Here is a 25,825-nt window from a genome sequence, read left to right on the forward strand (position 1 = left end):
AAACCGAGGTTTGCCACAGACTTGAATGACCGGAGGTTTCTGTGCCATTCACATTGAAACGAAATGCCTCCTCAGGCGCCTCCATACTGGAGAAAAGCTTTTTCACAGGGTATGACCATATTTAGCCACATGTCAGTTATTAAGCATTATATAACCATAGGTTATTTTTGTGACTCTTTTTACAGTGTGTAAAAGACAAATACTGACATGGTGCATTCGGACAGGACTAAAATCACTGGGTAATAATTACGTTACCCCACCTCCCCATGTGAAACTAATCACATCCAAATAGGGCAAAACAGAAACTCTGCTTTACATAAACCCAGTCTTTTTGTTTGTTTGTTTTTTTGGAAGTGGTTTTTGTGTCCTTTTTCCTTTCCGAAAATTAAAGCTTGTATTTCCTTGTTTATCACTGAAGCATTTCCATTTCCTCTCTTTTTTTGGCCAATGCTATGTTCCATATTTAGTTTCTGAGCACACGCAGCCTGACAAAGTTTCTGAAATAGAAGTGAAAACAGTAAAAAAAAATTAGTGATGGTGCAGTTTGGAGTTCGCCATACAAATTATTTCTGTGTTGGTTGATGTTATTGACCAGAAGCTGTCTGTCCAACCCTAATTATAAGCAGCCGGATGCCATTTGATTCTATTTCATGTTCATTGTCCTGTAACTGTGCAACTTTACCTAGATTGCAGAGCCTGTGCATTGTCACTACCCTGAAAACAGGGTAAAAAAATGCATGGTTAGGGTCTTTTTTTGCCTTGTTTTCTATTGATGCCATTCTGCTGGTTTTTAGGCAGTCGACAGTCGCTTAAGTAAATGGATCTACTACTGTATGACTAGAATACACTCCGCAGAAATACACACTGATAAGGTCTCATGACCAAAATCGCCTGTTTTACCAGCTTTTTCCTTATTGGATACATTATAGCGTTCTTTGGAGGTTACCCAGTGTTTTCAATATGTTAGGACTGTTAAACTATTGGTGCTATGCCAGCTTACACCGTTGTCCTGTTTTGGTGTATCTGTGCTGCTCTGCGGCCAAAACACTAGTCTGGTGACTCTCTTGGAGATTTACAGACTATGGTGACTAAATTTCTACACTGAAAGCATGAGAGGTTGGCCCAAGCTAGAGATGGGCAAACAGTGTTTTTATCAAAAATAAGTGTAATAAATGAAGTCATATTAAGACCATTTTATGCTCCTGATGTATTAAGGGCCTAATAATCTAATCACACCCTTTTAAAGAGCGACAAACATTTAAATGAGCTATTGATCATACTGAATGTTTAGACATTGAAACTGGAATATAAAAAATGTTTATTACAAATAAAGCATAATACAATCTGAATTAATGAATTCAGATCAGCAAAACAAACATAAGAAGACACCAAAGTGATGTTATTTCAGAGCCGTGACCATGCTTGATGTATTACAAATGTCTGTGCTGTTACTGCTTGTGCTCTGATGCTCACTATGCTAACCTGATGGTTAGTGGTGCTAAGTCTTTATCTGCTTCCTCTTGCATGTTTTACAGTAGCTTTGGCTTAGTTTCAGACCACTTTAATTAAATGTCACTCATGACATTTTCTGTTGGCATGCACAGAACATCCGGTTGGAAAGCATAAGTGGTGGAACCCACAAACCCCCCCCCCCCCCAAAAAAAAAAAAAACAGCATCAGTAAAACTGGATTCCACACTACAACTTTTGGTTAAGCTTTGGCAGTTAACTCCCGGTTCACAGGCATACAGAAGTGTGGGGGGGTGCTGTCCGCTAAACCACTATCTATCCGATCTGTGTTTGGAGGCGGCTTTATTACTGCATTGAGCAGATAAACAATGAGCGCTCTCAAGGTTTATCAAAGCAAAAATGATCAAGGTTATGTCCAGATATTGTGGGACAGGTCAATTATTGTGATGAGCCTACTATGTGCTGCTTCTGTTGTGGTCTGTTGGTCTGGGGAGAGTACTTGACAAATGCACGTTTTGCGTGTCTTTAAGAGAATGAGGCTTCGTACATGAAAACCATGGTGATGTATGCAACCCCCATCTTTGTGTGTTAATATAAGCTTTCATTGACATTTACTGATGATGCAGAAAGTACTTTTGCTTTGAATTGCTGCAAAGTAAACATTATAGAGAACTGTGTTTTGTTTAGGTTTTTTGTAAATGTGATTTGCATACAGTAGATATTTGCTTTCAACAAGCAAATTTGCGAAATGAGGACATATTGATTGTTTTGTTTTAATAGAAAGTATTGTGCAACAATATTTAATGTTATTTGTTTATTATTGACCAGCTAAGTGCACCTTAAGAGTTTCACGTCACCTGTGACACTGTTTGTGTAAATGGGAGGCCAAAACAGCGTAAAAAGCTATGTTTAAAAAGAAAAGCCAAAAAAAAAAAACACCAAAAGGTTGCAGTACTGTAAGTGTCTGCTGTACAGTTACCATGGAAACGCCCTAACTTGTCTCTGACTGTTGCAGCTGTTGTACTCAGTGATTCTCTGCTTGTTGTAGGCCTGAACCCGTTGCTGGGGGAAGCAGAAGCGGTGGTGGTAAACTGGGAGTGCTGATCAATAAACTCCATGAATTTCTGGCAGTGTCTGCTGAACAGGGCAGCGAAAACAGCCTGCCTGGACACTGGAGTGGTGAGTTTAAAAACACACGTGCACATGCACACTCCATCAGAGATGTTTCTATGCTGTGAAAAATCTTTATTAGGCCAACTTCCCTTATTTAAAACTGTAAAGTAAGTTACCCTATTAATGTTGACCTTACTTTTTTCGTCATTTATAGCTGTTGGTAAGCTTGTGTAAATGTCCATCTGAATCACACACCCAGACGGACAACCATATATGCCATTTGTGCCATTTATTTGACACAGCTGGAATTTGGCTTCTGCATTTATCCCATCCGTGCAGTGAACACGCACATACACACCAGTGTAACACACACAGTGGACAGTGAGCACACGTGCCCAGAGCGGTGGGCAGCCATTGCTGCGGGGCCCAGGGAGCAGAGAGGGTGAAAGGCCTTGCTCAAGGGCCCAACAGTGGCAGCTTGCCGAGCCTGGGTGTGGAACCCACTGCCCTGTCATCAATAGCTCAGAGCTCTAACCACTGAGCCACAAGTGCAATGGATGAGCCAAATGCCATGCAGCAGCTTTTAGGCATGGTGATGCTATTATTTCAGTTATTTTCAATTTGGCGGTAGCAGTGGCCCTAAAAGGCGGCGTGGTGTTTCGGATGACAGGAAAGTGCTGTGTGGTTGCAGTCATCCATTGGTGTTTACTACAGTATGTGGGGAATTGATGTTATCTTATTTACAGGCGCAATGGCCAAGGACTTCATTGAGCAGCAGCAGCAGGCAGCAGCACGGGCTGCAGAAGAGGTACACACACAAATATTACTTTCAGCACACCAGTCGTTTAAATGTGTGATGCATTTGCCAGTCACACACTTTTCACAAGTACATATGTATGTATGTGATGGTGTTTTTGTGTTCAGCCTAGTAGCTCCTCAGAGATTAAGCAGACCCCCGCACCTCGTTCCAAAAGGTCAGTTTCATATTGACGTGTGTACTGTATTAATATGCGCACTCAGGGTTTGTTAAACCTGCAGTAAACTTTCTGCTAACGTTGTAAAAATCAGGAAGCCGTTGGTGGTGACGAAGCACAGCGGGCTGAACGAGTCTGATGTCTCATCTGAGAGTGGAACAGAGGACGTTTTGTCAATCAACTCCAGTGAGCCGGACACAACCTGCCTTCCCAAAGGTGTGTGCAAGGGGTTGACCAGTGGACGAACGTGGTCCTTATGTAAAGGGTTTAGTTGCAGAGCATGTTATAAGTGCTGTGGGATTTAGATTTTTGATGTTTTTATTTATAAAAACATGTACTTGTACTTCCTGACTGGTTTACTTCTTAACTTATATCAAACGGTCACACAGGCACCGTTTTTGTGCTACCGGAGCCTGTGGGTAATGAAGTCCGTGATGAGTTCCGTGGCCCAGAGTTCCGCAGTAAACGGGTGTACAAACAGAACCGAGACGTTTCAGACAGACGTAGAGGTAAGACAGAAAACCGTTATGATGTCCCTGAATGATTTATATTGTCAGCGAGAGCTGCCGTCACTTGCAGCTGATAAGATTGTACTAATGCGTTTTTGTTGATCATTTTTGAATATGTGGCTTTTTTTATTTTTAAAGGAATTGTTTAAAGCACTTAAGAGAAAACGTAATGTTTAAAGAATGACACTTAAGAAGATTGATGTAGCTAAATCTGCATGTTTAGACTTTATTTTTTATTATTTATTTATTTATTTTGTGTAGTCCATGCTAGGTGTTTTTATTCATTTATTGTTTCTGTGTTTAGGAGGGTGTGATATGGAGAGAGTAAACTGTACAGCTTGTGGTCAGCAGGTGAATCATTTTCAGAGAGACTCCGTCTACCAACATCCAGCTCTGAAAGTGCTCATCTGCAAGGTCGGTGTGGGCGTGTGTGTGTGCGCGTCAAACATAGAATAGAGTATGAATCAGTAATGTAGCAGTAAAGTATACCACAATACATTTTCCTGAACATAGGCCAATAGACCATTTGCAGAGAATCTGTCAGTTGTCGCAAAGTTGATTTAAATTTTGACTTTAGACTATGCATTTAGTTTGGAGCTTGAGATACTTAGTCCGTTTTCATGTACTAAAGGTCTGTTTGTGTGTTGTCTCCTAGTCCTGTTTTAAGTACTACATGAGTGATGACATCAGTAAAGATGCAGAGGGGATGGATGAACAGTGCCGGTATGAGTTTCATTTGCTTATTTCCACAAAGTGAAAGTACTACTTCATTTAAGCACATACTTAAATGCTATGGTTTGCTTTGTATTTAACTTTTTAATGCATATGGAAGAATCATTTGATTAAATGTCATTTGGCTTATTTCTTGATTGAGAACTTGAGTGAGAAAGTTTGGGGGGGGGGGGGGTGTTTGTGTTTTAAAATGAGTGTGAATTAAAATAGGCTGGTCAGGTATTTCTTTCAAAGGCACCGTAACAAAAGCAGCCTGTGTAATTCTAACGGCTTAAGAGAGGTTTGAAATGGTGATGTTAATTCAGCAAATAAAATGCAAGCAGGGCAAAGTAGTAGGATTTCAGGAACAGTAATTCTGTTGAGTTGTTTAACATATATAAATGTGTGTGCGTGTGGTGATTGGTTGTCCTTACAGGTGGTGTGCTGAGGGGGGCAGTCTAATTGGCTGTGATTACTGCAGTAATGCGTTCTGTAAAAAGTGCGTCCTGCGGAACCTGGGGAGGAGGGAACTCTCTGCCATTTTGGAAGAGGAGAGGAAGTGGTACTGTTACGTGTGTAGCCCAGAACCACTCATGGACCTTGTGCTAGCTTGCGATGCGGTTCTGCAGAACCTCGAGAAGATGAGCAAGCGGGCCTCACATGGCAACTCCGCAATGGGCCGAGGTGTGGGGGGAGGACGAGGGAGGCCAAGGGGCGCGCGCAACACTGTGGGGGCAGGGCTTCCGGTGTGCATAGCGCCCTCTCAGGGGCTCTGTCAGCGTATGCAGCAAGTGGTGGAAATGACAGCGTCTCTGAACCAGTCTTTCACAACCTTCATGCGAAGCGAAAGAGACGAAGAGGCGAGTGAGGAGGAGGATGTGGAGAGGGCAAGGAGGCTGATGATGTTCCGCACCATACTGCGGGACCTGCGGGAGGCACAGGGTGCATTACAGGTGTGTGTTTGTGCACAGGTGTATGTGTGTTTGTAGTTTTAATAAATGCTGAATTGTCTAAGGAAGTATATCAAATCTCAAATTAATCGGTGGTTTACTTAATCTAAAATGTGAATTAGCCACAGGCTTGTAGTTGTCATTTTTGGGGTTTATTGAAATCCCCAATGCTTGTTGTATTTATTTATTTTTTTATTAAGTTTGTTTTTGAAAAGTTTAAAAAAAGGTATGTATGCACTGCACTGCAGTTTATGACCGGTGTAAACACATGCTGCACTGCTTCTCAGTAATATCTCCTATTACCAAACAGTGTTTCAGTCTGTCTTAAGTATATAGTTTTTGCAGCTCATTTTGAAGCAGTGTGCGCGCCAGCTCTACCCCCCCCGGCACTATTTTTTTAACATTTATTTTGTAAAGGAAAAGAGGGAAAGATTGAACAAAATTTAAAACACCATGAGAACCACAACAGTAAACAGCACAGTGGCCTACGCAGATCTATAAAAGAGGAATACAGTTATTTGTTTAAAAAGATAGTTGAAGCCTTCCCTCACAAAAATAAATGAAATATGCAGCTGAAAGAATGGGATATAAATAGTAAAAGTAATATTCTATGATTTTAATACAGTATGTTGAATAAGAGACTTGTTTAGCCCAAATTCACAATTAATACATTTTTTGATTTAGCAGTGTTTAATAATGTGAACATGTCAAACCTAGTGCACAAGTGTCTACAGTCACACTCCATTTCATGTGGAGTCAAGAAAAGCTGATGTTCTCCTGATACAGTGAAAATATAGTCAAGCCTGCATGCATGCTTAATGTGGTCTATCATGCAAAATTGACCACCCTTTATTGCCATTTGTTGTTTGCTTCATTTGCACAGTTTGTGCTAAGGTTGTTTTAAACAGGCATAAGGGAATTCCTTTCGTCTCATGATTTCCTTCCCCCCCTCCCCTTCTTAACTACAGGATGCACTAGATCGGGAGTTAGGGTCCAAAGCAGCAGGCAGCGGCTCGAGAGCAAGGGGGCGGCCGCGGAAGGGCGCAGCAACCAGAGGTGCGGGAGTCACTAAGGAGCTGGTGGTGAAACTAACACCAGTGCCAGTACATGGTGCCCCCAGTACTAATGCTAACGCTAACATTAGCATTGCTGCTGCTGCTGCAGCAGCTAAGGCAGAGACAAGGGCAACAAGGGGAGCAAAAGAGGAGAAGATGAAAGGAGTTGAACTGGAGGTGACGGAAAGGACAGGTGGTGGGATGGCAGTTAAAGAGGAGGCAAAAGTGGAAGTGGCTGTCAAGGAAAGAAGAGATGTAACCATGGAGGAAGAGAATACAGATGAAGATGATGATGAAGACGAGGGCGATGATGAAGATGAAAACGAAAGTGAAGACTTGACGTTGGAAGAAGAAAGCAAACGCTCTCCCCGTGTAAAGACGACGCCCCGTCGCCGTCGCACAGACTCTGCCACCGGTCCAAAACACCCCCATCTAGCAGAGGATTCAGATTCTGACGAAGTTCCCGCCGTGCTTTTGCAGACTACAGCCGGTGCGTCCAGCGAGGAAGAGGGTGTGGCCGACAGCGATGGTGCAAACCAAGAAGTTCGGAAAAAGTGCCTGTTCGGCCTGGTGAAAACCACACCGCCTTGCCAAGACAGAAATTCGCGTAAACGCAAGCTTAAAGAGAGGTCGTCCTCGTCATCATCGTCATCATCTTCCTCTTCAACTTCTGGTTCCAATGATTTGGGGTCAAAGGTTGGGAGGCCCGTGGGCCAGCCCCATAAGATGGCCAAAACGACAGCCGCTAGTGAGACGTCTTCTTCGAGTGATCTTGGGGGACAGGAATTGGAGAGTGGACGAAGCAGTGACTCTGAGGACCAAGACCAAAAGATTAAACCATTGAGTGATGTCACGATGCTCGGATCTGGCACATTCCACCAACAGTCGTCTGGTGAGCTCCTATATTGCTTATATTGTTGTCATGGAGAGTTTTGATTGTTTCACTCGCCATAACATACTGACGCAATGTGCATGAAAAACTGGCAGGTTTAGGTTCAACACGCTTCTCCAAGAGTGTTGAGCAGTCCAAGGTATGTGAAAAACAGTGGAGGTTCATGTCTCGGAGGTAGTTCATGCTAGCCTCCACCTTCCCAGCGTTGGTTGCGTGAGTCCTAGTCCTGGGTGGGATTTGGAAATAACTAACTGGGGAGGGAGGGGTTGATAAATCCCCAAATTAGAAAAACTCAAAAATAAGTGACTGAAAACACAACCCAAAACACCAGGTATAGATCACTTTATTACAGGTGCACGCAGTACACAAACGTTTAGCTTATTTTGTTTTACTAACGTGTAACATAGTATTTCAAGATCCAAAGAAACAATGAGTTTACAGATGTGGATGTTCAAAGCACTAAATTGTAAATGTAATGTAATGTCTTTCTTTTTGTCCTTACTTCAAACACTCCTTCTTTCCTTTCTTCTATCTGTAGGTGATGAGCTAGATGTCCAGCCTAGTCCATCTCTGGTCCTGGAGGAAGATGATGTTGAGAATAGGTACGATTCGGATTCAGAGCGTGCTGGTGTATCTCACACACACTCGGACCTCAGGAGCTATCCGGCAGAGCGTAACCCTCCTAACAGCGAGGCGGTCCAAACGCGTTTAAAAAAACCCACGCAGTCTTCAGAAGTGTCTCATACACACATCCCCACGCGCACACGACACGCTCGCGCGGCAGCCAGCACTGGGCTTGTGCTCCGCCGCCTCAACATGTAGAGCGCGCACACACAAACATGCACAAGTCTCTTAAATTTGGGGGGAGCTAAAGTAAATATGACTATTTTAAGGGTGTGAGAAGACTCATGGTAGCTCATAATTTTGATTGCGGATTTTTGTTTATTTTAAGCTAATTTGTTGCCTTCCACACGTCTTCTGTTCTGTAGAACTGACTGGATGAGGTGTGAACAGTGTCACTACTTGTACATATAGTCGCTTCCTTCATGCGTTCACAGCAAAATAACACAAAACAAAGCTAAACTCTTGTTTTCTTGAAAATGTCTAATGTGGGGATGCCCCCTCTTCCCTTTAGTCTTGTAAATTCTGTACATTTCATGTCATGTTGGCCATGAGAGCATTTAAGAAGCTATACCTAACTGCCTTTCAGTGTGTTTGCACCTTGAGGAGACTGATGGATGTTGCTTAGTGATGGCACCTTCACAAATTGAACATCCGTTTCCCTGCCCCCTCCCCCAGGGATCTGGTCCTGTGACTTGGCTTTTGTTGCCTGATGATTTGTTTTATACATTTTATTTCCTCTTTCTTTGGTAAGGACTTAGCTATCTATTTTTCTACACTGTGGCTGGTTATTTCTTAGCTATTCAAGTTTTAGTGTCAGTTTCAGATAGAGGCTGCATTCCACCTCTTTAGCGGACCTATTTGGCAAGAGAGCACTTATTGCTGTGTTTGTGTGTGTGTTGTAGGCCGCAGCCCGACGGTTCTGGAAGTGCAGTTTTGTCGGTCAGACATTTCAAGGGCTGTTTGGTTTGCTAACGGTAGGTGCGCAAAAAAAAACAAAGTTTCGTAGATCGGTTTTACGACGTTAGGCATCATATTGGGAGAAAAAAAACGTGTCAGTATTTTTACTAGGGTAGTTTACATTGTTAGATGCGTTTACAAACTGAGTTCTGAGAAAGTAGATTATATATTTTATCTGTGTGTAGCAAGAGGGGAACCGTTTTGGGGGAGGGGGGTGGGTCTTCCGTTTGAAGATGGAGATTTTAGGCCGTCTTAGTTTGGGGCGAAGTTACCGGGCGAGGGGTTAATACTGTAATAATGTGTGCGTGTGTGTATATACTATTATTGAACAAGTTTGTGCTCCTGGCTAGGAGAAGGATTTTTTTTTTTCATGTTTTGGCAACATATGTGAAGGCTGACATGTAATGAGTTTGTAGCAATGTATTCATTATCCTTTTCCTCCTCTTTGTCTTCAATATTTAAGTATTGAACTGTGACTAGTGGTTAGCCAGCTTGGTGTGTGTATGGTGAGATGACCGAAGCCAAAAATATGATGATTTTTCTCATTGGTGTAGTGAGAGAATTACATAATGTATGTTCAAATTCAGGAGATGGCATTAGCAATCAAACAACGGTTGTGTTATAATGGAACCCGGGGCGGGTGGGGGGTTGTAAACAAAAGTGTAGAGGCAATACTTACACAAAACGTAAAATAGCCATGTTGTATCCAATTTCTAGTGTGCCTCTTAAAAGTAATTCAGGATGACCAAAGTGGCTTATGTTAAAGTTTTTGCATTGGTGCCTGAGATAAAACATCAGAAGTCTGTGTTTCTAATAATGTTTCATGTTAAATGTAAAGGTGGAGACCGTAATGACAAGCAGTGTCCTGAAGTGAAGTTCTCAATTGTTGAGTGAATTTCTGAGAGGGAGTCAAAAGACTGGTGTTTCAAGAGATATTGAAATTTGATGGTAGAGATGAAACACTTTTTTGCAGTCTGCCTGTGATCTATATACTGTTGAGCCTTGCAACACACGTCCAATCCATGCTCCACCCACAAATGAGTTTTTTTTGTTATTGTTTTTGTTTTTTGTTTTTTAAATTTTGTTTAGTTTATTTTCTAACTGTTGGTAGGTTTTCAAACTATTTTCAGAATTATGGCTTTTGTCGAAGCAGGGTAAATTGGTCAGTTTCCACTGCTACATTATAATTTTGCATTTCCAGTTAAAAATGGTGGACTGTTTCTATAGCTAATCTAAAATTTGTAATTGAGGTAAATTTGTTAAATTACCAACCGAAGTTGACACATCCTCGCAGTCGCAGTCATTCAAAAGTTCATGTAAATAGTAGGGCACCCAAAACTTAAGTATTCTAAATGATTTGTGCTCATTTTCTCAGGTTTTACTTTCTGTGGGAGTTGATGGCGCAGCAGAAAATGCAACGCAACACCAATAGAGTTTTCAATAGACTCCTCAGTAAAACCATTCTTTTAGCGACTAGCAATGTGGGTTGCATCCTTACCAAAAAGACTAACAGTAGTGTTTTGATAGTAGACCAGTGTTTTAAACGTTACATTTATGGCATTTGGTTGGTCTTACACAGGTAACCAAATGTAGAATTTGGAGTCTTGCCAAAGAACCCTTATGAGTAGCATGCTCAGCTTGTCTGGCTCTGTAACTGAACCCTACTCTTCTACGAGGAGGGTAATGTTACTCACCATACCAACTGCTAAGCAAGTGGAACAAAGGGTGCTCTGGCATGTTTGAAATTAAACCTGCTGCCACGCTAGCCTTTCGAGGAGAAGATTGGACACCCCTGATTTAAACATTGTAGACGGTTCTTTGAATTGCAGTGATCCTACGTAGATTTGTTTTAATTTTTTGAAGTAAATGTTAGCCAAGCTATCAACACTAAAACAGCTGAGCCAGTGAGTTTTCTGCATAGCTTGTTAATCTAGTGTTTGTTTATCTAAAAAAAATAAACAAAAGAACCCTGAAATGCACAGTAAAAACACTATGGCTACTGACCCACAAAACCAAAAAATGAAATTACCTTTTTTCTACTTTTTATTTAAGCCAGAGCACACAAACGATTATAACATTTTCTGTTGTCAGATGACCTAAAATGAATGACTGAGAATGTCTTTTCGTTTTCTTTTTTCTCTCCCCCACATAACAATAAAAAAGCATAACAATACATCAAAGCTTTGCGACAGGCGCTCTATGAATCTTAACGTCTAGGGCAGTTACGTTGCTTAAACACTGAAAAACCCGACAACCAGCAGCAGTCTTCAGCGCAGTCATGTTATGTGCCACACTCCTCCCGTCTCCCAGCTCTAGTCTCTTACAAGAACTGATCGTTGTTCTACATGCAAATCACGAGAATCTCGAATTCCAAAATGATTATCGTCCATCTAAATGTGGGCTAAGTGCATTACTACCAGCCTGCTGTAAAGCTTAACCCACCTTGCAACAGTAGCTCTGAACGAGCACATTTGTAGGCGGAGCTTGGAGAGGGAAATCAAGTTCTTTTAATTTTCACATAGTTGTCTAGGGGAGGGGGGCTTGTGTAATCATCAACTACCTGAAAGTATCGCTGTCTTTCAGGGCTGACGCTTTCGTTAAAATGTCTGACTCTTTTCACATTAGCCGTTTAACGATGTTCTTTGTGGTTTGTTTGGGGAGGGATTTTTGTTGTTTGAAGTGAGCAGAGCCAGAGGCTTGTGTGGGGTAAATGGAAAGCTTGAGGAAGAGTGTGTGAATGTTTTTTCTTTTTCTTCTCTCCCGTGTTTTTCTTTGTGTCCGCAGCGTAGGGTGAGGTGAGCTGCTTTTCCAGGTTGCCCAGCCCAGCTTTCACACCTGCTCTCCTTTTTTCCTCTCTTCCTCCCTTCCTTTCTTTCTTTATTCTCTCACTCTTTAACTTCAGCCTCATCTTCCTGACTGTACTCTCACAATCTCCACGTTTTCTTTCTTCTCCGTGCTCCTGTGATCTACTCTTCACGCTGTCTCTCTAATCTTCTATAACTCTCACTGTCGCTCTTTCCTTGCTTCTCTTTTCACTGGACCCTTCCTCGCTTCCGTAGTTGGACCACAACCTCCGTGGAACAAAACGCAAACAAAAAAATTCCAAAATGACTGCATGCTAATGTCACTTTTTTTTATTATTATTTATTTTTGTTTCTTATTTCAGTTCACATTTTTAAGCGTGTAAAAATTCCTTTTTAAGTTTAAAGATGCATGCAGAAGAATGGATCAACGATAAACAAAGTTGTAAGTACAAGTGTATGTAAGCGCCGTTGGAATAAATAAATTTACCCCACACTAGTCTCGTCTCTGTGCCTTCATTCTTTACTCCTATTGTTTTCCATTTATATGTGGGGGAGAATTTCACAAAGCACAAAGTTAAGCATGTCCAGTAGCACAAGAGCTCTGGAGCATTATTAGCCGATCCCCATTCCCCCAAATGTTAGATTTTTGAAGTCAGGTGATCTTTTAACTTTGTGCACAAACTTAAGTGACCTCCTTAAATGAAGCCACATACAATCAGCACAATGTGCGTTAGATGAGCTCATTCAAGAATTGAAGTCGATAGCATCTGTAATAAAACAAATCCAGATAATAAAGAACATCTGCTTTTCAAATGGGTTTCATGTCTGAGTGTTTCTGTCATGATGGACATTTTCACTGCAGAATGGCCTGCTGTTAGCTTTTACAACAAATGTAATTTTTTTTTTTTTTTTTTTACTTTAGTTAATTATCGATAGTATGGAAATCACATACTGGCTTCCTAGAACAAAATCAGCCGAAAAACATCCCCTACCAGAAATAGCATGGCTAATAATGAATGAAAGCAACTGGATATTGAGCATCACAGTGTGATGTTTAACATTGTTATGGTGTGTATTGTGCTTAAACAGTTTTTTTTTTTTTTTTTTGTTTGTTTTTTTTTTAATTGAGTGAAACTTTAGTTCAAGATGCATAGGAATTGCAGAAAATACTGTTTGAAAGATACTATTTTATGTGAATCCAGGGCCGCTTTGACTTTAACTGCAGTTATCCATGTGCACATTGGTTACATTTTTGCTCCATCAGCAGTAAGATTGTTGATAGGAAAACTGACTTGTCTAGTTTGTTTTATTTTATTTATTTAGTTTTTTGTAACCTCTGTAATGAGGTCAAAAAATGTGATTATTTCATATATATATATATATATATATTTATATTTAGTTTTAATGATTAAAGTTTTAATAGATTTTCGTTGTGGAGTTATTTTCATGCAAGTAATAGGTGTGAGTAAATTTAATTAAACTGGCATGTTTTAATACATATATTATCAGTCCAGCACATTTAGTGGCCGTTTTATATGTGAAAACCGTTTTGACCGTTTTTGTGCTTCATGCTAAAAAGGAGAGCCTAAGAAGCGCCTGTTGTAATGACACACACATATATGCTGCATACTAGTTTGAGTTCCCGTTTAATATTCCTTTCACTTTTTGCGCACAGATTGCTAATAACATGACTAAATAATGAATAAAAGCCTCTGGAGATGTATTACTACAATCTTGCATGTACCACTTATCCTTAGGCTTCCTACAGTTTTCATTTGTAGCTAGAAAAACATGTTTCTTGAGCTGCCCAAAGAGTGAGTGATTTATTTATTTATATTTACTTTATGTGCTAGTTATGACAGTCTTGGTTATGAGGAATACATAAAATAATGCATTTCATTTTCTAAATGGGGAAAAAAGCAGTATGATGTATGTCAAATTTCACTGCAGTTGGTTTATGCTTCAAAACTATCTTTAAACATGCAATTAAAAACACACTTGCATACAGACAATAAAACAGTTTGAGGACCTGGTATAAGGTGGTCCATTATTTGAGCACTTTCTGCTCATACATTTTATTTTATTTATTTATTTATTTTTTGGTCCACTTCTGCTTTGTAAGTTATTATTCTCTTTTAAGCTGTAGTTTAAAATGCTGTACATGGCAATAACAAAGCAGGAAAATGTGCTACTTTTAAGTCAGCGACTAAATAGCTGTATTTCCTCTTCCTCCCCTGCTGCTGGATCTGTGTAGAATTGCTAAGCAGATTCTGTTGGCTCAGATCAGAGCCAATCTTTCTTCACCCGAGTCTGACCAGGAGAGCACCACTGACGACAGCAGCAACGAGGACTCAGCTGTGAATAAGGATGATGATGATGATGATGAAGGGTTGAGGAAAAATGATGAAAAGATTGATAATCAGGATGGTGAGCTGGATGAAAACACTGCAGAAGACAGTGAGTATTTTTGTCGAAAGTCTGGCTTCAGAATTCTGTTGCTGAGCCATTTAAACAATTTCTCCTACAGCTAGCTATAGCGCTAAATTAAAGAATATTTGTAATATGTTAATACAAATCTGTTGCAGTCAGTGACTCCCTGAAGTCTGAAATCCATGGACCTCACCAAATGCCAATTTCCATTTGTTCTCTCTTGCAAAAGGCTACTAGTTCTGTGAGATTGATGGGCCGCATTGCGTGCACTGCTCTTTTGAGGTCTATCCACAGATGATAACATTCTTGCCTCTGCAAGTGTATGTTGTGCCACTGGCTGCAACATAAGACTAAAGCATGATCTCTCCACCATCATGCTCAACATTTGGAGAAAATTCTGCACCCTTGGGTCTCCAGATATGCATTCACAGCCAGAAAGTTTAGATTATAGTTGTGTATGAATCCTATTTTTATTTTAGGCGACCCCACCGATAATAGCTCTGATCCTGATGATCAAACGTCCGTGCCGCCGAGGCGGCACCGCCTGCTGTGCTATGGCCTGGTCCCACAGGAGGAGAAGTCTAAAGCTCATAGTGAAGACCCTTCCAGTATGAAGAGGAGTAAGAAGAAGAAAAATCAGGAGGAGAATATGATCATTGGTGTGTGGAGTCTGATTGATGTAGTTTGTTTAAATCTATCCCATCTGCCCTGGAGCAGGTTGTGGCCTTCAGGTCACAGGAGTTCTGATGATGTACCTTTTGACCTTTTCCCAAATGTCCGCAGTCAGCAGTGATGACCATGAATCAATTGGAGAGGAGTCCGCTTTGAGCGAAGAGCTCAGCCAATCTGAGGATGAGGACAAGAGGTAAAACTATTAATCAGGGACTAATAATAAATATAACAGCAGTGATACAGTAGAGGTGTAACAATACTCAATTGTATACGGTACAGCAATGTCTCAACAAAATACATTTACAAATAAAATAATGAGTGATGTTAATATTAGCATGATAACAAAAGACAAAATACCTTGAAAGTGAGCAAGGGGTGCATCAGCATTACAGTTTGAAAATTAGACTTTCATAAAGAGTTTCATATTTGATTTACCATTTTGAAATTGGAACCCTTACTCTAAATTAACTGAACAGCATTTTATTTCTAAATAACACATGGATGAGTTTTGTGTTGATCATTATATTTACATTTACATGGATGGCATTTAGCAGATGCTCTTATCCAAAGCGACTTACAAAAGTGCTTCGCTGTTTACTCAAAAAAAAAAACCCTTAGCTAGTTTGAATAGACTGGAATTCAAAGAGACCTCTTAGACACTACTAACATATCATATTTTACTATGATATGATGATCCCCTACTTTGTGTGGAGGTATATCAGAATAAATAATTGCTTGTTTTGTTTTTTGTCTGTAGAGGAAAGGCATCCAAGAAGTCCAGTCAGAAGAACTCAGGAATTGATGAACCTCACACACCTACCAAACAGGTATGGATGACTATTTCTTCTAGTTATATATCATATTTAAATGTTGCATGCATGCAAAGTGTGAATTATGTAGATATCAAGAGTGTCATTGTAAGGAACAAAAAGGAGGGGGCACTTCATGGACTATATTTGCCTGACCAATAGATGCAGTATTTAGGTTTTATCTTCCAATCAGAGCCAAGATATCACTACCAAAAAGTAAAAGTTTTATCATTGAACATGGTTATGTTAATTTGTTATACAATTTGTGTAAATAACATTGTTGTCAACCAAGATCTTTCAGCAAATATTTAGTTTTGGTCTTAAAATTAACGTAGAACATTGATTTTAAAAACTTCATTGAATGTGTCCGTCTTTACATGTAAAAACACTGCCTGTTATTTGTTTATCAGCCCAACTTCAAAGTCTGAACCTTCAAGGTCAATGTTGGTGAGAACGATATTCTGAACAAGCATATGGAGGGTTAAGGAAGTAAACTAATATCTAACAATGTCATGATGGTGCGTGCTGTTGTGAGCTGTTGAACAGCTGGACTTCCCCATCACAGCAATTCCCAGTGTACTGAAATAGCACTTGTCCATTTTGTGGTCCAGTCATTAGGACATTATGGAGCCAGTAGACCACAAATGATGGGCAGTGTTTTTAAGAGGGCTTTATTTATAACGCCCATTGGGGTTTTAGAAGAATAGAAAAAATAACTTCTGTAGACATAATGTCTCCTTATATGTAGCAGATTTTTGTGTATTTCTGCATGTGCATGTTTTATCCTCTTAATTTTTCAGGATGCTGCTGATGCTGATGGTGGTGATGACGTTATGGATGCTGAAGAGATTAGCAGTACGCCTAAAGGTCGAAAAAAGATCCGGAGGATTCTGGAGGTGGACCAGCTGGCGAAGGAGACGCAGGAGGCACTGAAGGAAGAGGAGGAGAGGAGGAAGAGGCTGGCGGAGAGAGACAGGCAGAGACGAGAGGAGGAGATCAGAGAGCGAGCAAAAGATGACTCAGAGGTGCTTTAACAGATAAATCAATTAAAATAAATTGTGTATGTCATATTTAAGATAACTGTGTTGTAACTCTTGATTATTGTAATTAATTTGTAAGCAGTCTTATTTTATAACACCTTTAAACCAAGTTTGCAAAGCGCTTAGAAAATATAAAGCTCTACAATAAATTGTTAAATGACAAATCACCATAAGAAAAGAACACGTAAAGCATGCTAAATATAAAAAGAATAAACAAAAGTAGAACAAATACTCAACCATTCTAAACTAGAAAAGGTTTCTTACAGTTTTAATTACAATCTGCATTGTAATTAAAACTGAACAGTTCATTTGCTACAACTGCGAGGGATACTTTCAGTTACATGTTTTAATATTGTAAGTAATTTTTACCAAGAGCCACAATGAATATGTATGCATTGTGCATTATGCATTGTGATTATACAGTGAGTCCAAGAAGTATTTGATCCCTTGCTGATTTTCTTCGTTGGCCCACTAATAAAGACATGATCATTCTATACTTTTAATGGTAGATGTATTCTTACATGGAGAGACAGAATATTAAAAAGAAAATCCAGAAAATAAATCTAAGGAATATATATTAATTGATTTGTATTTCATGGAGTGAAATAAGTATTTGATCCCTTAGTATTCATTAGCAGTTCTGGCTTTTACAGACCAGTTAGACACTCCCAATCAACTTGTTACCTGACCTGAAGCCACCTGTTCTCACTAATCACTTGTGTGAAAAACACCTGTCCACAGAATCAGACAGATCACACAGATTTCAAGTCTCCAACATGGGTAAAACCAAAGAGCTGTCACAGGACCTCAGAGTCAGAATTGTTGACCTTCACAAAGCTGGAATGGGCTACAAAAAGATTAGTAAGGTGTTGGATGTGAAAGTAACAACTATTGGTGCAATTATCAGAAAGTTTAAAGAGTATAACATGACAATCAACAGACCTCGGCCCGGTGCTCCAAAGAAGATTTCGCCTCGTGGGGTGGCAATGATGCTGAGAACAGTCAGAAATCGTCCTGCAACCACTCGGCAGGAGTTAGCAAATGACCTGAAGGCAGCTGGGACCACAGTTTGCAAGGAAACAATTGGCAACACTTTGCGCAACAATGGATTCACATCCTGCAGTGCCCGAAAGGTACCCCTGCTGAAGAGAGCACATGTGGAGGCGCGCCTCAAGTATGCCAATGATCATTTGAAAGATGAACCAAGTTATTGGGAGAAGGTTTTGTGGTCAGACGAGACCAAAATTTAACTTTTTGGCCTCAACTCCACCCGCCATGTGTGGAGGAAGAAAAATGCTGCCTATGACCCCAAGAACACTGTGCCCACCGTCAAGCATGGAGGTGGAAGCATAATGTTTTGGGGGTGTTTCTCTGCCAAGGGTACAGGGCTACTTCACCGCATCACTGGGAAGATGGATGGAGCCATGTACCGCACAATCCTGAGGGACAACCTCCTCCCCTCTGCCAGGGATCTGAAAATGGGCCGTGGTTGGGTCTTCCAACATGATAACGACCCTAAACATACAGCAAAGGCAACAAAGGATTGGCTCAAGAAAAATCACATTAAGGTCATGGAGTGGCCCAGCCAGTCGCCAGACCTCAATCCGATCGAAAATCTATGGAGGGAGCTGAAGGTCAGAGTTGCCAAGCGACAGCCCACCAACCTTCATGATTTAGAGAGGATCTGCAAAGAAGAGTGGGCCAAAATTCCCCCTGGTGTGTGTGCTAAACTTGTGGTTAACTACAACAAACGTCTCACCGCTGTGCTTGCAAACAAAGGCTTTGCCACTAAGTATTGAGTGTGTTTGGCAAGAGGGATCAAATACTTATTTTCCTCATTGAAATACAAATTAATTAAAATATATTCTTTAAAATTATATTCTGGATTTTTGTCTTGATATTCTGTCTCTCCATGTTAGAATATATCTACCATTAAAAGTGCAGAAGGATAGTGTCTTTATTAGTGGGCAAACAAAGAAAATCAGCAAGGGATCAAATACTTCTTGGACTCACTGTATATATATATCTATATATATATATATATATATATATATATATATATATATATATATATATATATATATATATATATATATTTAAGTTGATAAAAATAACAAGTTGATAAAAATAAGCTAGACTAAGTGTGCTTTTGGAGAGAGTACATTTTCCTCTCTCTCACTGCATCAATGTGAGCATATGTTTTATAAACGAACTTCATGGTCTGAACCTTCAATATCAAATATCAGTGATGGTGAGAACAATAGTCTGAACTAGCATATGGACGGTTTAGGAAGGAACTAATATCTAACAATGTCATGATGATTCATTTTGTTGTGAGTGAACTGCTAGAATTCCCCATCACAGCAATTCCCAGTGTACTGAAATAGCACTTGTCCAAAATGAAAGCCCTTTATACTAAAACCAGTTTGAGGAACAGAACAGCATCACTATTTTTAATTGAATTATTGAAAGTGATTGAATTATTATTTTTGGAAAAATGTATTGTATCTTCTCAGAGCTAGAAAAGATTAGGAAGATGATCTTGTTTTTTAATTTACCTTTCAGGTGATGATAGTATCTGAGAGACCTGCACCGCCCCCTCTGGTTCTAGAGCAGGATAATACAACACGGCTACCTCTTGTGCAGGTGGACACATACCTGCTGAGTAAACTAAAACCTCATCAGCGAGTGGGTAAGAGAAGTGTGCTTGTACATGTGTTAAGTGCTGGGATGTGAAATGCATCACTGATATGTAACTTGCTCTCTTGCGAGCATCTCTAATTGCTTGCTTTTCATTGAAAACAGTGATTAAACCTAGGCATCTACGTGCAGCCCAGTAGTGTGAAGTGGGAGGGGAGGGGCTTGACCGATGCTATGGATACAACCCCACTTAAATGACTGGGAATTGGAGACCTTCTCACTTTCAGAGCTTGGGATATTTCCGGGGGCTGTTTTGATAGAGGGCAGCACAGCAGTAACTGAAAATGCTCTAAAGCAGAACTTATATTTATCTGTTCTGAATCTATGTACATTAGAAATACAGATCTGTAGAATTTAGGTGATTTTAAAAAATCATCAGCATCATATCAAGTCTAAAAATCATATGTATCATATCCTCTGTGTGTCTTTCCCTGAATTGTGTGTTTAACTTCAGCTTGTATCTCTCTGCAGGTGTTCAGTTTATGTGGGACAGCTGTTGTGAGTCCATTGTGAAGGTGAAGGAGTCTCCGGGTTCCGGCTGCATTCTTGCTCACTGCATGGGTCTGGGAAAAACACTGCAGGTAAAGAAGTGTGTGTGTGTGTTGGAGAAAGTTCAGATAGATGGTTTTGTTTATGGCTGCAATAGTTATGTAGTTGCACTTCTAAAGAAAGAGATAGGGTGGGGTGAGTGGACAGATGGCAAACTCTGAGCAAAGACACCAGTGCATGTGATGGAGACAACATCAGAAATAAACCATTGTGTCTGTGTGTTTAGGTAATAGCATTCTTGCACACTGTGTTATCCTGTGAGCTGGTCCAGCTGAAGACTGCACTGGTGGTGTGTCCTCTTAACACAGTCCTCAACTGGAAAGCAGAGTTTGACAAATGGCAGAGCGGTATTAAAAAAACAAAACTGGAGGTGAATTTCTCATATGATACAGTCATCAAACTCTTAACATCTAAATCAGTTATGACACTGCTTAAAGCAGTGGTTCCCCAAGACAAACCAAGACATGTTTTCTTCTTTTCTTTTACACTGGAGCTATGAGGCTGATGTAGGCTTAAACCCCCTCCCAGATTAGCATCATACCTGAATCATCACACACTCTTCTCAGGAGATGGGAGGTGTTCAGTAATCTCTAATAGACTTTGTGGTGGTTTCTGTAGTCTGAGTTTCCGAACACTGCATTACTCACTGTCATACAAACATGTATTAAAGTACGGCACATAAAAAAACGTTAAAAACCGTAATAGCTGTTTAAAGCTTGAATGTCGCCCATATGTTTGTATATTTGTGGTTGTCCATTTTCTCAGTTGTTATTTGCACACACATGTTCAGGTGATTGAGCTTGCGACAGTAAAGTCAGCGCTCTGCCGTGTGGAGGCTTTGATCAGGTGGCATAAGAATGGCGGGGTAATGATTGCAAGCTATGAAATGTACCGCATCTTGACACATGGGAAACAAGCCAAATACACCAAACACCAGCAGAGGCTACGAACAGCACTACAGAACCCAGGTACAAACCTTCTATACTGCACAGTACTGCATAGCCGGTTAAATCCTGCCACAACTTAATTATGATGTTAGATCTTTGGAGCTTAAATGTAATATTGCAATTTCTGCTATGTGCAATTATGCTTCTTCAAAATAAATAAATAGTTTGGAGTGAAGTTTATAATGAATATTTTTAAATTTTGGCTAATAATTTTGTTAGAGCTTAATTTTGGATATTAATGTTATTAGAACTTCATTCTGGATATTAATGTTATTAGAAATTCATTCTGGACATTAATGTTATTAGAGCTATATTTTGGATATTAATGTTATTAATGAACTTCATTCTGGATATTAATGTTATTAGAGCTGCAGTCTGGATATTAATTATATTAGATAAATTCATGATTTTATACTGTCATAGTTCATTATTTCTATTAGTTCTAATTGTAGTAGCTGTATTCTACCAATTAGTGAGAATCCAGATCACATTAGAATAATTTATTTGCAACAAATTAGTTTGAGATGGGGAATGCAAAGTTTTCAATAGCAGTGTATTTATTTGGACATTTGATTTTGTGTGTGTTTGTGTTTATGTAGGCCCTGATGTAGTGATTTGCGATGAAGGTCACATCCTAAGGAATGACACCACACACATTTTCAAAGCCATGAGCTCCATCCGCACACGGCGGAGAATTGTGCTGACAGGAACACCACTGCAGAACAACCTCACAGAGTGTAATGACCTTTCACCTTAGCATCCTTACTTCTCTGTTTACACCAATAAATACTTCTTCTAGTCACAGTGGGCAGTGTGAAATAGCAAAACAAAACAGCAACAAAAGCTTCACATATATTTAGTCTGAACTGTAGTATCTGCAGATTTGTTTGGTGTTTGACATTTTAAAGGTTACTTCTGCACTTGAGCTACAAGGCTAATGTACTTATGTAGCATATATCCCTCCAATTAGCACTGTGTAAACTGCATGCCTACATTGTCAATCCTTTACCTCACACCAAACTAAGCTACATAGTTTGATAAACGTAACAGAATTCCTCAAATAATTGTTGCAGAAATTTCCTTGTAATGAACGTTGTTGTAATTTATTTGTCATGTATTTTTCCGTATAGTCGTTAAAGTTTGTGGCTAAGTATCAATCTATTTCCCAATTAAAAAGACATATGTATGACATATGTTGACATATGTATGACATATGTTCCTACAAAAATATACAGTTCCTATAGTTATTTATTGAATAACATAGGGTTGGTCTGGGTTAAAAAAAAAAAAAAAAACATATAACAGGTTCTATATTTTGTAAAATTTAGCTTTAGAATCTGCCTACATTTGTTTCTGTAGAGAATGTGACCTAATCAACGTGACCAGGGGTGCCCAAACTTTTGCACTAGGTGAAAAGTACTGATGCTATTATGTAAATAAATACATCAGACATAGTGATGTTATGTATGTACAGTATATCCCTTGTTAGACATAACTTAGTGGAGTGTGTGTCCTTCATGCATATGTTGTCTAAATAGCTCTATTTGATAAAAGATCAATTATAATAAGTAGATTATGAGTAGGTGTGTCGGTCAATCAGACAACTACTGTAATTACAACCAAATTACCAAGTGTTGTTTAGTAATTACTAGTGACTAGTAATGACTTTGTTCTCATGTTCCACACTCTAGATCACTGTATGGTGAATTTTATAAAGGAGAATCTGCTGGGTTCTCGGTGCGAGTTTAGAAACCGCTTTATTAACCCCATCCAGAATGGCCAGTGTGCTGACTCCACACCTTCTGATGTCCGACTGATGAAGAAACGAGTCCACGTCCTCCACGAACTCCTCGCTGGATGTGTTCAGGTAAGAGCAGGAGGGAGATATGGGGCAGTAATGAGAGAGAATCAGAGGACAGGGAAAAAATAAAATTGTGAGGGGAAAAAAGTTAAGGTGGTGAACGATGAAGCAGATGAAAGAGAAAAACAAGAAAAGGCAAAAAAAAAAAAAAAGAAAAATGAATGATGAACTGAATAAGCTGATAAATGGTTTTGTGTGTTTTAGAGGCGGGACTATTCCGTACTGACCCCTTTTCTGCCCCCAAAACAAGAGTACGTCCTGTTAATTAGGATGACCTCATTACAGTGTAAACTGTACACACACTACCTGCAGAACTACACGGGTAAGTCTGATGTAATGTCATTTTTAATTACATCACTCCAAAAACACTTGTTATTAATGGTGTATCTTCATTTTTGTGTATGTTTTGCTTCCTTATATTTTAATAATTTTACGTCTTGAGGGCTTTTACATGGCTAGTAATAATCGTGTTCGTTGAGAGGTGGGCAGACAGGCCAAACAGTATGTGCAGAGCAGCAGGCAGTGCAACAAGTGAGCTGCACCCTGAAAAACCACCACAACCTTCTCAAGACTAACACATCTGCCATAGTCGAGGGGTTTATAACTTTTGTGGTTCACAACACAAGAATCTCTGTAAATGATATCACAGGGAAATTAGGAACCTTTTACCCTTAGTTGTGACTCTCATATTTTTGTGTATAGACTCATTTATACTCAGCGGTAGATATGGATACAGACATTGTAGCCAATAGATCAAGGGAGACATGACCTCTGCCATATGGACATGATGAAAAAGAAATTTAAGGTGTGTTTGTGTGTTTGTGTGTGTGTGTGTGTGTGTGTGTGTGTGTGTGTGCATGCAGGTGAAGGAGATGGTGTGAGCAGGTTGTTTCAGGATTTTCAGATTTTAAGTCTTATTTGGACTCACCCATGGTGCTTAAAGCTATCTGACCGTAATAAAGGTAACAAGGTATGTATACACACACATGCACACTTCAGTTGCTTTCTCTATTATCAGTTTATGCTTGTATTCTGTTTTACTGAATGTAATCCATTGCCGTAAAATTAGTATAGTTGATGTGTGTGTCTGTGTTTGTAATACAGGGAAGGGAGGGGGATCCTTCTCCTATCTCCACAATGACAAATATGCTGTCAAGTGGGCAGAACCACAGTGAATGGTAACATGTTTATTTTTTAAATTACTATACTTGTTTATTTTATTACTATGTAAGTTTCATAGTATACACTCTGTAAAGTGTCATCAGTGTTGAGCAATTATGCTTATTCATTGTGTAGCAAAATGATGTGTGAAGTGTTTACATAGTTACATTTACTTAATTACATTTACATAATTTACATAATTACATTTACATTGCCTTTTTGATTGTTTTGTTGTTGGAAAAAAAGATTAATATAGATAATCATATCTATCATCATAATTATATGAACAAGATGAACACAACAGTATCTTCATCAAATTCAAATATCTGCTGTTTTCTGTTTTGTTTTTTCCTCAGTGGATTGTGAATCTGAAAAAACAAAAACAAAAAACATTAAATCCCTTTCTTATTCATCTCTTGTTTAGTGCATCCAAGGAGAGGAGCAGTGCTAACTCTACAGAAGCGGAGTCTGTAGGAGTGAGAAATGCACTGGGTCATTCAGAAGAAGGTACTACACAACTTGCACTCTCTCTTGGTCTCGCTTTATAGCAGTGGACGTTTGCTCATCATGCCCATAAAGTATAGTCACAACATTAAATTACTTTAATTGAAATGGTCTTAAATATTCATAAAAATGAACAATAGATTAATGTTTTATTTTATTTAGTTTTTTATTTTATCTGTACCAAGTGCTTAGCAACAGACGATAGCAATATAGGCTCATAAAATACTGTATTTAGTGACCGTCAGAAATATGTGTAGCAAATTCTTGCAGAATGACAATAATACAGTAATAAATGGCCATTTGCCTGCATAATGATGACCAGGTTGCGATTCGGCCTGTTGGAAAAACATTTTGTAAATTAAATTTTGTAATATTTACCGTCTCTTTTGCTGTCTCAGATGCATGATATTTTTTTGTTGTGCAGCACGGAGTGTCTTGAGTGGGCCGTTGGCAGGCTGGTACAAGGGGTTTGTGAGTGATGCTGATGCTGCCATCCTGGAGCATTCTGGGAAGTTAGTACTACTGATGGAAATACTGCACTTGGCTGAACAACTGCAGGATAAAGTGTAAGTAATGCAAACACAAGATCATGTTGCTGTGCATGAACAGAATGAAGAAGCTAATTTAAAAATTTTATCATTTCACTGCTAAAATTTCCGTTAACGTTTTCGTTCTGCAGGTTGGTGTTTAGTCAGTCTCTAGTTTCACTAGATTTGATTGAAAGCTTCCTCAAGTTAGCTGACAAGGCAAAGGGCGAAGGAAAGGATTCTCCGTATAAAGGTTGGACACGCTCATACTCACACCCACATACTCTCATGCATATTAATCATTCAGTTTATTATGCCTTCTGACTTTCTCTCAAAGCGCTGTATATATATTTTTTATTTCTAAATTAAATATAAAATTGTGTGTGTACACACACTCCTGCTCACTAGGAAAGAAGTCTTGGTTGCGAGATAAGGACTATTACCGCTTGGACGGCTCTACAAGTGCAACAGCACGCAAAAAATGGGCTCAGGAGTTCAATAAAATCAGAAACATACGGTAACTCACACACACTCTTACTTCTCTAATTGTCTTGTGATAACTAATAG

At 39.5% G+C, this 25,825-nt stretch overlaps 1 protein-coding gene across 2 annotated transcripts in view; it reads left to right on the plus strand.

Annotated features, from left to right (window-relative positions):
* Nucleotides 1-25,825, plus strand: part of atrxl (ATRX chromatin remodeler, like) — a 36,453-nt gene that overhangs the window by 3,817 nt on the left and 6,811 nt on the right. For both annotated transcript variants that reach the window (XM_072676595.1, XM_072676594.1), the window contains exons 2-29: nucleotides 2,518-2,648; nucleotides 3,329-3,390; nucleotides 3,507-3,556; nucleotides 3,651-3,772; nucleotides 3,946-4,065; nucleotides 4,370-4,479; nucleotides 4,721-4,788; nucleotides 5,213-5,729; nucleotides 6,695-7,673; nucleotides 8,212-8,275; nucleotides 14,313-14,515; nucleotides 14,968-15,147; nucleotides 15,272-15,353; nucleotides 15,918-15,987; nucleotides 16,770-16,994; nucleotides 19,575-19,701; nucleotides 20,181-20,290; nucleotides 20,485-20,628; nucleotides 21,049-21,226; nucleotides 21,805-21,942; nucleotides 22,897-23,072; nucleotides 23,271-23,388; nucleotides 23,930-24,036; nucleotides 24,171-24,244; nucleotides 24,652-24,734; nucleotides 25,156-25,297; nucleotides 25,411-25,511; nucleotides 25,667-25,775. In XM_072676595.1, coding sequence (XP_072532696.1) covers nucleotides 2,518-2,648; nucleotides 3,329-3,390; nucleotides 3,507-3,556; nucleotides 3,651-3,772; nucleotides 3,946-4,065; nucleotides 4,370-4,479; nucleotides 4,721-4,788; nucleotides 5,213-5,729; nucleotides 6,695-7,673; nucleotides 8,212-8,275; nucleotides 14,313-14,515; nucleotides 14,968-15,147; nucleotides 15,272-15,353; nucleotides 15,918-15,987; nucleotides 16,770-16,994; nucleotides 19,575-19,701; nucleotides 20,181-20,290; nucleotides 20,485-20,628; nucleotides 21,049-21,226; nucleotides 21,805-21,942; nucleotides 22,897-23,072; nucleotides 23,271-23,388; nucleotides 23,930-24,036; nucleotides 24,171-24,244; nucleotides 24,652-24,734; nucleotides 25,156-25,297; nucleotides 25,411-25,511; nucleotides 25,667-25,775 — 4,590 coding nt within the window. The remainder of the gene's footprint in view (nucleotides 1-2,517; nucleotides 2,649-3,328; nucleotides 3,391-3,506; nucleotides 3,557-3,650; nucleotides 3,773-3,945; nucleotides 4,066-4,369; nucleotides 4,480-4,720; nucleotides 4,789-5,212; nucleotides 5,730-6,694; nucleotides 7,674-8,211; nucleotides 8,276-14,312; nucleotides 14,516-14,967; nucleotides 15,148-15,271; nucleotides 15,354-15,917; nucleotides 15,988-16,769; nucleotides 16,995-19,574; nucleotides 19,702-20,180; nucleotides 20,291-20,484; nucleotides 20,629-21,048; nucleotides 21,227-21,804; nucleotides 21,943-22,896; nucleotides 23,073-23,270; nucleotides 23,389-23,929; nucleotides 24,037-24,170; nucleotides 24,245-24,651; nucleotides 24,735-25,155; nucleotides 25,298-25,410; nucleotides 25,512-25,666; nucleotides 25,776-25,825) is intronic.

This window comes from Salminus brasiliensis, chromosome 1 (assembly GCF_030463535.1).
Source record: "Salminus brasiliensis chromosome 1, fSalBra1.hap2, whole genome shotgun sequence".
Taxonomy (NCBI): Eukaryota; Metazoa; Chordata; class Actinopteri; order Characiformes; family Bryconidae; genus Salminus; species Salminus brasiliensis.